This window comes from Dermacentor silvarum, unplaced genomic scaffold (assembly GCF_013339745.2).
Source record: "Dermacentor silvarum isolate Dsil-2018 unplaced genomic scaffold, BIME_Dsil_1.4 Seq641, whole genome shotgun sequence".
NCBI classification, from domain to species: Eukaryota; Metazoa; Arthropoda; class Arachnida; order Ixodida; family Ixodidae; genus Dermacentor; species Dermacentor silvarum.
The window spans coordinates 38,726-53,035 of record NW_023606561.1 but is presented as its reverse complement, the minus strand read 5'-3'; the positions used below and the strand labels follow the sequence as shown (position 1 = coordinate 53,035).

Genomic DNA, 14,310 nt, shown 5'->3' with positions numbered 1-14,310 from the left:
TGTCCTATTGAGCAACAATGGAGAGGAATTACAACAGATGATTGAGGACCTTCATCGAGAAAGTGCAAGAATTGGGTTGAAGATGAATATGCAGAAGACAAAGATAATGTTCAATAGCCTGGCAAGGGAACAAGAATTCAGGATCGCCAGTCAGCCTCTAGAATCTGTAAAGGAATATGTTTATCTAGGTCAATTACTCACAGGGGACCCTGATCATGAGAAAGAAATTTACAGAAGAATAAAATTAGGTTGGAGTGCATACGGCAGGCATTGCCAAATCCTGACTGGGAGCTTACCACTGTCGTTGAAAAGAAAAGTGTACAATCATTGCATTCTACCGGTGCTAACATACGGGGCAGAAACTTGGAGGTTAACAAAGAAGCTCGAGAACAAGTTAAGGACCGCAGAAAGAGCAATGGAACGAAAAATCTTAGGAGTAACGTTAAGAGACAGGAAGAGAGCGGTGTGGATCAGAGAACAAACGGGGGTAGACGATATTCTAGTTGACATTAAGCGGAAGAAATGGAGCTGGGCAGGCCATGTAATGCGTAGGATGGATAACCGGTGGACCATTAGGGTTACAGAATGGATACCAAGAGAAGGGAAGCGCAGTCGAGGACGGCAGAAAGTCAGGTGGGATGATGAGGTTAGGAAATTTGCAGGTGCAAGTTGGAATACGCTAGCGCAAGACAGGGGTAATTGGAGATCGCAGGGAGAGGCCTTCGTCCTGCAGTGGACATAAATATAGGCTGATGATGATGATGATGAATGCAGAATAGGGCTAAAACGTTGCTTTTACTGTGTGCTGATTAGCACAGGCTGTGCATGCTTTATGCACTTTCATGTGTGGGGAGAGTAGCAGGAGAGGACCTGGTGTATATTGTTTGAGTTGAGTTGATAGGCCCACAACTAAATGTAGTGACTTAGTTCAGTGTCTGTTTGAGAGAGGGAGAGAGAAAGAAGTAGATTGAGAGGGAGAGAAATGGGAAAAATGCTGCAGAAGGGTAACACAAGGCTTCTCTCCTGGTGTTGATGCCAAGATGGCGGACCCTCCCCAGGTGAAGTTCAGCGAGCTGACGCTGGACATGTTCCGGATGCTGCAAACGTTGGAGCGGGAACCACAAGAAGATACTACGCAGCTCTATGATGCTTCACCTGCTCCTGGAAGGGTACCTTTTGTACGTGAATTGATTGTTTTCGTTTCTAAGCAAGTTCTTTCTCTCACTTCATGATATAGGTTATAATTTACATTTATCATCTTTAGAGTTCTGTCCAGTTCACTAATTTTTCGTGGCACCTGAAAGGCTGTACTGTTAAGTCACTAAATGTGAATGAGGGTACATAAACTACCAACCCTCACTTATTTATATTTTAACACATTTAGTTGATGTTATAATGTGGTTTTGTTACTTAAAAATGTCCAAAAATGTGACACTGCTGATTGGTTGCATAAGTATTGCCAGAAGGTGGTTGTGATGTCCACTGTAAACAGAGATCATGCTGTAGTTAGGTGGAGATATTACTATAGGCAGCAAGAAATTTCTGATAAGGTGGCATAATTATTATCACTAAGAAAGTGCTTTTTTGGGCAAGTCAGTGCATAGATTATGCTATAAATAACTGATCATGTCACTGTGCACCCATGCTGATGTCTGACATGTCAGATATATTTATTTTCAGTTCCAGTTTCCTCTTAACTTTCATTACATTCGGTCTCAATGTAGCTTGCCCAATTTATTAAATTATTTCTCTCTTTCTGGCCATTCTTGCTTTCACAGCGATGGTTGAGTCGCTGCCAAATTTTTTGCCTACATGTAGAAATTGTGTTGCTTCCATCTTTCTCAGTTGTCAGACTAACCAATAATTTAAAAGAGATTGTGAAATATATTTAATGTTTTGATAAACTCTGAAAGTTATGCCAATTCAGTTTCCAGTAGATGATGTGTGTGCTATTACTGTAGTTGTAAACGACATACTGTTGAGTTATGGAATTCCCGCGTGCCTCCTTGGCTGAAGTGCATGTGTATAATGTGCATTGGTGCTTGTGACGTGTGAAGTACTGTTGGGATATTAACACAAGCAAGAACTACAAGAGAGTTTTCTTGTAGTACCTAAAATAATGTTGTGGAGTTGCTTGGGTGCTACTACGGTTAAATTGTATATTTTGGTGGAATGTGCCCATAACAGCTGTCATTGTAAGGTTAAAAATTTTTTTTATAGACTTCTTGGTTGGCATAGGAATCACTAGCCACATACTTAAAAAGCCCCATAAACTTTTCTTCTGCATGCCATTTTTACTTACTGTGGTTACGAGGTTAATTGGGCTGATGCAAAGTGCCGCATGTACTCTTGCTGGTGCAGCTGTTGTGAAACTTGCTATGACATTAGTTTTATGCACCTATTTGTACACATGCATTATTCTTCCATTTTCTGAGATTCTTGTGCCTTTATTCATTCCCTTCTGTACTGCTTACTTGAACAGCTCTCGACCCCTGTCCCCAAACACCTCTTGGAAGCTGCTTTTGAAGGCATATGTACTATGTGCTTGCTTCAGTATACCACTTTGGCAGCTCCTTATCTGCTGCAAAAATTTGCTTTGGCTGCTTACAAACTGCTCAATTATTGAGTTGTTCCTGACCTACTTCAAAAGGTAGTTTTACTTGCTCCTGAAACTTCTCCATAACGGGCTGTAAAAATGGGGCTTATAATATTAGATTTTGGGGGTCTTGGGGCTTTCTTTTTTCTTTTTCTCCCAGGTTTTGGCCTGCCAAATATACTCCTCTTATTGTAATCTACTGCCAAAGTTTTTTGTGTTAATTTCGTGTACTCGATTGCAGTTTTAAGTGTCTTGAATGGAAGCACCTGTAGTCATTGTGTTTTTTTTTTTTTTTTCATGGCTAGAAAATTTAATCCTCCTGTTATATTAACTTTTGTATTAATGTGCACTTTTACTATACATTATTGGGTCTACCCCTTACATAGAAGCTGGTAAAGTGGAGTTCTAGGAGGTCAGAAAGCTAAGGCAATCTCAATTTAATGGTAATGAAGTTTGCTTGGATTTCTTTAAACTATAAGCGACACAACACCATCTGCATCGATGCAGTGAAGTATTTTGTCATAGAATTCAAGGCATTTGTGTAATTAAGTAAGTAGCAAATTTGTGTCTAATCTAGAACAGCGAGTGTAATTTGAATATGGAACATCTCAAGGTCTGTTGGTGCTTCTGTGCTCTTGACATGGCCACTGGACTGTCTGCAGCCTGAGAATGGGGGCACAGGTGATAGCCGTCCTGGCAAGCGTGAGAACCCACACAAGTACCTGCTGTACAAGCCCACATTCAGCCAGCTGTTTGTGTTCCTGGCTTCGGGCTTCAAGGAGCTGCCACCCAATGGGGTGCTGCTGCTCTACGTCTCTGCTGATGGCAGCTTCCCCAATGTTAAGCACCCTGAAGAGGGTGAGGGCTTTGCTCAGATTGTCACTTATGCATGCTTGGGTTCTCTGGCTCAACAGTTCTCAGCTTAACAACAAGCTGTAAAACCAGTACTTGGAATGCCCCATACCATGAGAACAAAGAAAAAATGGTTTAGTTGTACGGTAACGTTAAGATGCTACACAGCATCTGTGGAAGACTTGAACTGCCATATGTAATGTTGGCATTTTGTGGTGTGCCAATGTTGTTTTATCTTAGTAGAGAGCTTTGAGGCAACGCAAATGACTTGTGTATACAAGTACCCAACCTTGCTTGAGTCTTACTGGGACCCAAGTAGTTTGTGTATACAACTTGAAACTTTGCTGTAAAAAATTTCTCACAGTCCCAACTAGTACAAATTTCTTTAAAATTTGATATCATCCTTGATTGACTGATTCATAGCCTCAATATCTAGGCCAGAACCTTTACAGTTTTCCTTTTTATATAAATGTTTGTTTTGAATAGTCTTTAGGTGCCTCTTGCAAGCCACAACAGTGCCTCCATCCTCTTCTTACTAATGTTCTTTGCTGCTGCTGTTGCCATTAGCTCTTAGAACGTGGTAGCCCCCACGTTATCTTCATCGTAAGCACTGCTGGCATTTTAATTTTCTAATAATATTCATGACAGTAACTGTTCTAAGAATCAGTATAGCCTCTAAAAACATTGTATTTTGCCGCTAAATATGTCCACTCACGGGGACACAAATCTCTGCTCCTACACAAAACAACCCATAGCTGTATGCTGTATCATACATGATGCAGTAATTAAAGCTTGCCTCATAAAACCATGGAGTTTCGTACAATAATTACTAGAGGGAACTCTGGCGCTGCGATCATTCAGCCACAATGGGAATGATGGTTAGTACATTGTTTTGTCTGATATTCATGTTTTGTTTATTGCACTCTATCTGCCTTCATTGGCTTAAATTTCAAATCAATTTATACTCTTTATAAATTTGGAAGGCAATAAGAATTTGTGAACACGCATAATCGCTTCTAATTTCAGCGGTTCCAACTGTTAAGGTGGCCAAATTGAAACATGCCAAGCGTCTCAGTGCGCTGGCTGGACTGTGAGAAATTAACAGTGTTCTATACCACTTGTCGACGCGTGCGTCCGTGGCATGATGGTTTCAATATCGAGCTTCTGTGCTTGAGGTCCTGTGTTCAAATCCTGCCATTGGACAATTTTAATAGTGTTTATTTTATTATTTATAATGGAGCACTTACTTGAAAATGATCAGTCTACAAAGTCACGATGCTGTTTGAAGCCAGAAGGACGAAGTTTAGGCAAATCCATGTACTAATCATCATTCCCATGCTGACTCGGCTGCCCTGCTTGTAGCTGTCGTAGACGCTAGCACCAGAGTTTCCTCTAGTAATTATTACAAGAAACTCTATGCATCGAACCACCTGACTGTCTTTCTCGTTCAAAACATTACAGTAGGCTGACCAAATAAACACCCTGGTATTTTTGTGTGCACATTTCAGGTGTCAAACTTGTGAGAAAAACCTGTTTATTAGTGAACTTTTCCGTATTTTGTGACGAGCTGCTGCCATACGGTTTTAAAGAAAAAAACAAAAAACTCATTATTTCCAGAGTTACAGTCGCTATGTATTTCATTGCTAGACATAGATTTCGGGTAAATATGTAAGATTTTCCTTCTTTTTGATTCTGTTAAGTTCGTAGCAGTTCTGTGTATATCATATGACATACAGTCGACGACCGATTTTTCGGACCCTCAAGGGATCGCAAAAACGTCTGAAAAATCAGGCTGTCCGAAAAAGCAAATGTGCCCCCAAAAAGCTCAATTTATTGCTTACTATTGAGATAGAGGGTGGAAAAAGTGATTAATCCTCTTCTGAACTATGCTTCGCTTCTGTGCGAGCAGGTCCGCCTGAATTTCGGCGAGAGTCGTCGAGTCGCGGTAAGCCGACGAAAGAGTTGCGACCGCTTGCATCAGCTCCGCTTGCGTCGGCTGCGCTGTTACAGGTAAGTCGCCGTCGTCGTCATCGTCGCTCTCGGACTCCGCAAGCACTTGGCGAATGATTTCTTCATCCGTGAGGCCAGCGCACAGTTCCAACTCGCTGTCCACACTAGCAAACTCGGAAAACGAGACATTTGAGGGAATCTCGACGCCTGTAGTGCGAAGATCGTCGATGAGCTGCTCACTTCCGGACACCTGCTCGACGACGCTGTCCTCGTTCCGGGCGGCCGACTCGCCATTCAACACAAATCCCGCATGGCGGAAACAGTTGCGCAGTGTTGTTGATGCCATCGACTTCCACGCATCGGCATGCTGAGTGCTCCAAGCAAATCGACCGAGTAGGCTTTTCCACTGTCGAGGCACACCACCACACGCGAAAGCAAACGTGACCGATAGTTCACTTTGAGAGTGCGTATAACACCCTGGTCCATCGGTTGTAGGACACTTGTCGTGTTCGGTGGCAAGAACTCGACGCGCACAGACTTCAAGTTGTTAATGTGCCCGTGTGCAGTGCAGTTATCGACAAACAACAAAATTTTACGGCCTTGTAGATCAAATTTGCGATCTAGTCTTCTGACATAGCTTTCAAAAATCTGCTGAGTTACCCAGGCCTTTTTGTTGGCCTCGTACAAAACAGGCAGAGACTTTACGCCTTTGAAGCACCTCGGAGCTTTCGACTTGCCGATGACGAGCATCGGCAGTTTTTCCGTGCCTGACATATTGCTACCGATAAGTACAGTAACTCGCTCCTTACTGTGTTTGTCACCATGGCAAGGGTCGCCAGCAAAGGCAAAGAGTCTTTTCTGGCATCAGCTTAAAAAAAAGTCCGGTCTCATCACAGTTGAAAGTATCTACTGGCGAGTACTCCTGTAAAAGGGACTGTAGCTTTTCAGAGCGGTAGTTCGCAACGGCGCTCAGGTCAACAGCTGCACTTTCGCCACACAGTTTTTTAAAACTGAGATCAAAGTGCTTCTTGAAGTTTCTTAGCCAGCCATCACTGACCTTAAATCCTTCAATGTTCATCTGAAGCGCCATCGTCTCAGCTTTCTGTTTGAGGAGGCCCCCGGAGACGGGAACCTTGCTGGCCACTGTTGACTTCAGCCATACGAGAAGGGCCTCCTCGAGCTTTGGGTAGGTGCCTTGGCTTACATTTTTCTGATGACATCCAGTAGGCTTTTCCGCTGCCTCCAAAATCTTTTGCTTGTTTTTGATGTAGTCCGAAATCTGTTTGGAAATTTGAAACTCTTTCGCAACTTCTGCCCGCGATTGGCCACTTTCAACGAGCTTGACGATAGCAGCTTTCTTCGCCATCGACATGGTGACGTACTTTCCCCGCTTCATCGGAGCTCTCGAGGCCGACGACAACATCGACGATCTCTTCTCCATTATGAATGAGCACATCAGCAACACACGTGAAATACTGGCAAACACACAGGCGGACAGTCAGTCGATGCAGTCCGACCTATCCGACGATCACAGCTTTAAACAAAGAAAACTTTTCCGGCAGCGACACCAGCGACGCTGTTGTGGAAATAGCCTCAATCCAGCATCAGTTTAGCGGAGGTAGCCACCCTAGCGGAGGTATCGGCGGCACGCAGGGCCAGCACCGGTTTGAGGCTACTGGAGGAAAAAGTAAACAAGATGGCGACGACACACGCAAAAATGCGTGGTAGTCGGCTTGGCTGACGCTTGGGAAGTCCGAAATATCGAACAGCCCGTCCTTAAGTGTCCGAAATTTTGAGCTGCGAAATATATTGAATTTATAAGGTATGTCCTGGTGCCGGGTGAAAGTCCGAATAATCAAGCATGTCCGAAAAATTGGGCGTCCGAAATATCGGTCGTCGACTGTATATGTTAAACCATGCTGTAATGGGTTAAAAACATTGTAGTATGATAAAAAGGTTGTTTTGTCAGCAACACATATTGCACTGGTGTACATCAGAAAATGTGCTGCAGTCATCAATAAATTATTTAACTAACTCTCACTAACAATAATTAGTGACATTAGCAGATACAAATTGTACAATTGAAGCTGGTGAACTCGAAGCCGGTTGATTTAGCAGGAAATCTGAACTAACATCACTTAGGAGATATTTGTGCTCAAGGCCTCTCAAAAATATACATCGTTGTTTCACGTAGTTTTGTCCTGCAGTGTGTGAGGAAGATTGTGTGGGAAAATGATACATTGAATGCCGATGCCTTTTGCTACAAGATTGGGGATAGATGTCACAAAACTGGGGATAATCTGTTGATTCCTATTAAGTGGACATACCTTGAGCACTACCCATCTTCATTTCTACTTGTATTGCAACTTGTATCCTAAAGTAAATTATTGTTAATTAGTAAAAAGTAGGTAATTTATTTAATGTTGAATGTCACACAGTTTTTGGTGTCCACTGGTAGAAATTGTGTTGCCGAAAAAATAACCATTTTATCTCCGCTTCACTGATTTTTAACAATAAAGTACTGAAAGCCATCGTTTCCATGTTTCATGCAGTTGGTTATGACTATGGTGGAGTGACCACTAACAGCAAACGAGAACCTGACCACTCTAATAAGCGCAACATCCAGCTCAAAGATATGCACTGGTAAGACCCCTTTGAGAACCACATTTTATTTACTAGTAGCTTTTTCAATATTTTACATTTCTCTATCACCTTCTGTGGTGTGCCTTTGACCTATGGTGACCTACATCCTGTTGTCTGTTTGCATGTCTCTTTCCTTGATGTGGGGCTGAGTTTCCTTTTTTCTCTCTCTCTCTTCTTAACCTCTTCCCTGTCTGACCTTGCTCCGGCTGTTGGCTCCTACTAATGGGGGGCGCATGGAACCAGTCTGTACCCTGGTGACCTGTATCCATACACACGGAAGCCACTCTTCCTCATCATGGATAGCGACAACAGCCATGTGTTCCAGCACATGCCGCGCTTTTTTGGCCAGCCACTGGTGGCCCTCATGTCTCCTGAGGATGTGCCACCTGCTTTCCATGGTAAGCATACTGGCTTCTACTCCTCTGCTGTTGGCGTGGCTATCGGAGCTGGTGCAAACCACAAAGTTTCTAGTAAAATATTATTGCTAATTGAGTACTGAACTCAATTACACAATTAGAACACGCCTCATGAACTCATTAATTAAGAAGGAAATAATAATCAAATTTGGTATTCTCATGCATTTTCTGATGTCCACTGCTGTCATAAAACTTGGACAGTAAATATTATCACTTTATCACAAATACCTTATTTTTAGTAATTAAATTGGAAACAGTTGTCACAGAAACTTACAGTATAACTCAAGTACAGTGAAACATGATTGCTATGAATTCTACCATAGTCATTAAAATAAGAAGTTATCAACAAACCGTATTCACGCTAACTCGTGGCTCGCAGCAGTTAACACGAGTGCTGAAGGAGTCGCCAGCCCTCTCTTTCTGCATTTTATAAATAAATTGGAACTCTGTACCCAGTAGAGTAGTAGAGTAGGTCTGCAATGTACATACAAATTGAAATTCACTTCAACGTATTTTTCAAGTTTTAATTTAATGCAAGACATGAACACAGCTATGACTATTGTTGTTTAATACTACAGTTAAACCTCTATAAAACGACGTTGTACTTGCAGCGAAAGACTTCGTTATATCGCGAATTTTGTTGATTCGGGGTTTGTTATATTGAAATTTGACTGTATATACAGTATAGACCACTTATAACGTAACCGCTTATAGTGCAGGACTGGATATAATACGGTCTTTTCAGACTCCCGTTAATTTTCTCATAGCATTCTATGTATACGCATATTACTTGTAGTGCAGTTGCAGGACACGAAATACCGGTTACAGTGCGGCTGCCTGGAAGTTCGGCAGTCAACCTAGACGGCAAACGCTCCCCTCAAGCCACAAATACCGTATTTACTCGAATCTAACACGCACTTTTACCCTGATAAAGCAGGTCCAAAAATTGTGTGCGCATTAGAATCGAGTACGACCCTAAATCTGCGTTACCATATAGTAGCCGTCAGCATTTCAAAATGGCCGCCTTGCACGCGCGTCGAGCATGGCTACTCTGGAGCCTAGCTACCGTAGCTTCCTCCATGTGCTGCAGTACACGTGCTTAGGCAATCGTCTACTGTCTGTCTTTACGTCCTCTGTGTCTGCTCTATCAGCATGAAGTACCGAGTTCATCATGATGCCGCATTTAAAAGGATAGTGATCATATGTACGGAGACGGATGGAAATCGGGCCGCATCTCGGGCGTTCGGAGAATCCGAAACGTGTTCGGGACTGGCGCAAACAAAAGGAGAGGATTTTCGCCAGCAAAGCAATGCAGAATGGTTTCGGTGGACCGATGCAGGACGTAATCTGCGACGATCGACTTACGATCGCCTTGGCCCTATCTTGAAAGCAATCTGCGATGGAGAAAGTCCGCTGCGCACGGCGTTTTCGCCGCTTATAGGTAGCGTTGAAGCGAGAGGCATGATAGCACGAAGGTCAATTCGCTCGCCGCGCTTCGTCACTCGAGTGTTTTGACTGTTCGTTTCCGTGGTCAACGAGCAAGATGTGTTCATGTTTGCTTGTGCGCGCGTGACACCGTGCTTATTAATTTATTTAGTAAGTGAATAGGAAACCTAGAGCACGGTGACAGCGACGGCAGAAATGCGCCTGGAGCGTCCATTATCACAATAAAATAGTTGTTTTGGTTATAGTGCGGTACTGCTTATAGTGCGGATATTCGCGACTCCGGCGACTTACGTTATGAGCGGTCCGCACTATAGTTTGTTAGCTGGGTGTTTTGGTGCAAAAGTGACTCAGGATGTTATGTACCAGACAGATGTTTAGGAATTCATACTACGACAGTCCGCCTTTTTCATGGCGCGACAGCGCATGCGCCCTGCCCTGGCGGATTAGTCGCGAAACGTTTTGGAAGGGTCGCGCGCGCGGCCGTGCGGCCCCATCTTGGGGAAACGTCCCCAGAAAAAAAAAAAAAAGCGCTCGGACGCGCGCTACTGCAAACTCGTGCCGTGTACCACGTTGAAACTTCACTGGTAGCTCGACGTCGGTGCGTTACCGAAAACGTACGTAGCGTACGACTCCACTTTAAAACAGAGAGCGGCGAGGGCTTCGTCCGGACTGCACAGCTAGGGAACCACGTAGTTGCCGCCTTGCATTGATGGCTGTAATAGCAAATTTATCTATAAACCCCTGCGTTACACTTGGACACGGTGTAAGATATATATCTTACACCGTGCACTTGGACGACACTTAAAAACACGTTGCTGACGAAGAGTTCTTGCAGCGTCGGTCCTCGCTTGCTGGTAGTGGCAGCGTGTGCCCGACTTCACATACGCGTTCAAGGCGCGGTAAAACTGGGACGATACGAGACCGACAAGACATGCACGCCTACGATTGACCGACCATTCAGCACAGTGTGTCGTTGAGACCATTTTATCATATCAGGCCTACAAGACGTAACCGACGAGCGCGAGTTGTCGCACTGCGACGGGCTTACTTGACGGCAACACCGATAAAATCAGCGTGCCGACCTTCGTTCGACCGAACCACGCGCGATCGGCCGTCGAACCGATAACGCGATAGCCGCAACACCTTCGTTGGCATATATAAATAATCACGCTCAAAGTGAGTCAAAACATGCCTACGAAGTTGAAAGGTTGAAATGCGCAAGCTTCGACCCTCTCAAGCTGTGCACATGAAGTTTGAGCCAATGTTGATCCTGTTGAGCGAATGTTAGGCCTGGCGCCGTCGAGTTCGCGCACCCGCTACCGGCGGACCTGTACTGAAAAGTAAGCAAGTTAGGACGAAGCAAACTGATTTTATAGTCCAGTTCTAGCCTTAGCGATTTGAAGTAAACTAGTCTTCGCTTCGATCGTCGCGTACACAATAAGCTGCAAGCAAGGACACAGCGCTGTGCCCAACGCTGTGCCAACATTTGTACGTCACCGTTCCCTTAGGCTGCCGGTCGTATTCGCAACGTAGATGGGTGGGATTGTACGTGTTGGCATGCTCGCACATTTCTTAATTCCCGAGATGTCCTGTTTATCTCTGCGTCAAACGCGAAACAAGAGACGGTACATTCGGTACAGCAGCATTAACAGCCGCCTCTCTCAGTTATATACCAACGATGTCAGCGATGGTATCCGCGTTTTTGCAGAACAACACGGTCTTTAAATTAGCGCTTATGCGAGCACAGTTATCTCAAATAATGCTTTATGACATGCGCAAACTAACTATGGTGAAGTTAAAGAAAAGCGAGAATCAGTAATAAATTAACAGCCCGATATTTGTAACTGGATCACAGTCGCCATTGCTTAAGTGGCTCAGCCGCTCCTAATGAATCGTCTCACTATGGAACAATGCGGCTCATATGAGCAGATATGTGTGTTTTATTCTACGTTTTGACATTCTTTTATATCAGCGATGCACCTTTTCCCCAATTTTTGACGCTAACAACGATATGTGGCTGTAGATGTCGATGTAAACAAGTGCACCGCTTTCCTAAATCCGACGCGGAAGGCTGCGCACTCGAAAACTTGTTATTTATGCGAAATGTCTAAAGAATGTGTAAAATGAATTGAAAAGAAAGCGAGGTGAAAGTGCAAGAGTTAGCGACCACAAACTCCAAAACAGCCGCGACGGCAGAGGGAACTAAGCGTGTCTTTATGAGCCGCACTATAAACAAAACAGCGCACTCAGGCCTGCTCACCCTACATGTATATAGTTAGAGAGTGCTACATGACTTCCAGGAACGACATGCTGCCCCGCAGAAGCCATTAATAATTATTCGCGATTCACGAAACGCACAACCGATGCGCACTCAACATGGGTGCAGGTTCACAAATCAACCGGCGAAAGCCCCGGCACCCTTCCAAAACGTTTCCAGCGGCGTGCGGCAGAGGGCAGCACAGGAAAATGAAAAAGGCGGGTTGAGCCCACTTATAACGATATTGAAGTGCCGAGAAAATCCCATTGTTATAACCAGTAGTTTTTATTACTGGATTGCACAAAAAAGGCAGAAGCGACAAACATTCAAACATTTTATTTAAACAGAAAGAAGCGCAGTTGAACTCACTTATAGCATAACCGGTTTTAACAATACTTGAACGTAACATTGAGCAACTACACCACCCTGAACTTTTGTGTGTCCCATGGTGAAATAAACTGCTTACTACAATGTTGGGGACCGCCAGGGCACGCCGACTAGTACGGATGTGGATACATTGGTTCCTGCTACTTCATATGTTTTTGGTTGGAAACTTGTGGTTCCTGTGGCTGAACTTTACGTCATTCGACACAGTTTGTTTTGAGGACTACGCCGATACTGGCCTTTTCTCGGGGAGTGGTCCTATTGCCGAATTTTTGGAGCTTTTCTGCTCGACCACGCCGAACGGCCGCTAGGTCTAACCAGCTAGGCCTACTTCCCCGGCTAAAGTGCTGCGGAGGGGACTCTGCTCCCCCGCGGCTGTTCTTTTTCTACCACAAGATGTCTGTGCAAATTGAAGTTGAAGGGGAGGACATTACCCCCGAAGAGTGCCTTAAATCCGGATGGACCACGGCCCTTTCGAAGCGCAAGCAACACGGTGCGTTCGAGCAAGACGCGCACCCAAGTTCGGCACAACGTGGTGGTGTCTCGGGCGGACACCGTACCCTTGCTGGCGTGAATAAGCGTCTTGCCGCCGCATCGAGACTCCCCCGTCTACCGAGGGAGCACTATAGAATCATCGTTAGACCCCGAGGTGGCCGGAACATCAAGAATGTAAGCCAAATCAAAGTGGCCCATGCCCTGGCGATAGCAGCGGAACTCAGCCCGGCCGAGATAGCCGACGACATTGTCAGTCCAAACCTTATGCAGAACATTCTCGTCGTGAGTAAGCCAGTCGAAAAGAACGCCCGAGCATATTCTAGAATCGAAGTAATCATAGTCGGGAAGGCCAGCTATGAGGTCAGCTCTTACTTGGCCGCACCGGGCAACACATGCAAGGGGGTTATCAGAGGCGTCGACCTGGACTTTAATCAAGAGCAGCTCAGCAGCATGATTGTACAACCGCGAAACCCCAGAGCACTGGAGGTCAAGTGCATTTAGACCACTACAGCGGTCGTTGCTCTCTTCGACGGCCTGAAGTTGCCCAACTACATCAAGTGTGGGCCAAGTATGTTATGGTGTATGTACTCTTTACTGTCGACAAATGGATCTGTGCTACGCATGCGGAAGGTTAGGTCACCGGGCCGATGTCTGACCGGCGCCCGAAGACATGATTTGCAGAAGTTGTGGGGAGCCATCCTCGTCCGAGGATCATACGTGCACCTCCGAGTGCGCCCTCTGTGGAGGGCCTCACCCTACAGCGGACAAGTTGTGCAAGCAGTGATTCCAAGTACCATATGTGGTTCGCAGAAGAAGATGCGAACGTCAGCGTGTCAAACCACCTGCGCCGACAAGATGTGGAGCCACAGCAGATCCGCGTCGAGAGGGCGCGCCGGCCAACCGGTGCCACGCTCTTCGTCCAGGAACGGGAGCTCGCAATCAGGGGACCACCTGCCATTCGACTACAAGCACCGCCCACTGGGGAGACCCGCTCGGCCGACTGTGTCAAGGGAACGTTACCCACGGTAATGAGGAAAGTATCATCACGAGTGGGGATGTCACCACACTAACGCAAAGGGTAGAGATCTATGGCAGGCGGCTTTGGACCACAACCTACTCTAATCACTGATCTCTCCTTCCCTACCAGAATTGGCAATTCATGCTCCAGAGACATCACTCCGGACGTCACCTTTGTGGCCAACTCAGGGTTGGTAACCTGGCACAACCTTAACGAAAGTCTTGGTAGTGATCACTACATTTTCGCCACCTCG

At 45.2% G+C, this 14,310-nt stretch overlaps 1 protein-coding gene across 1 annotated transcript in view; it reads left to right on the top strand.

Moving 5' to 3' along the window:
- The window catches only part of LOC119435351 (protein SCAI-like), a 57,690-nt gene that overhangs the window by 23,175 nt on the left and 20,205 nt on the right, over nucleotides 1–14,310 (top strand). Inside the window, 3 exon segments of the mRNA XM_049659808.1 lie at nucleotides 1,041–1,178; nucleotides 3,259–3,454; nucleotides 7,951–8,041. Of these exon segments, the coding sequence (XP_049515765.1) occupies nucleotides 1,041–1,178; nucleotides 3,259–3,454; nucleotides 7,951–8,041 (425 nt within the window).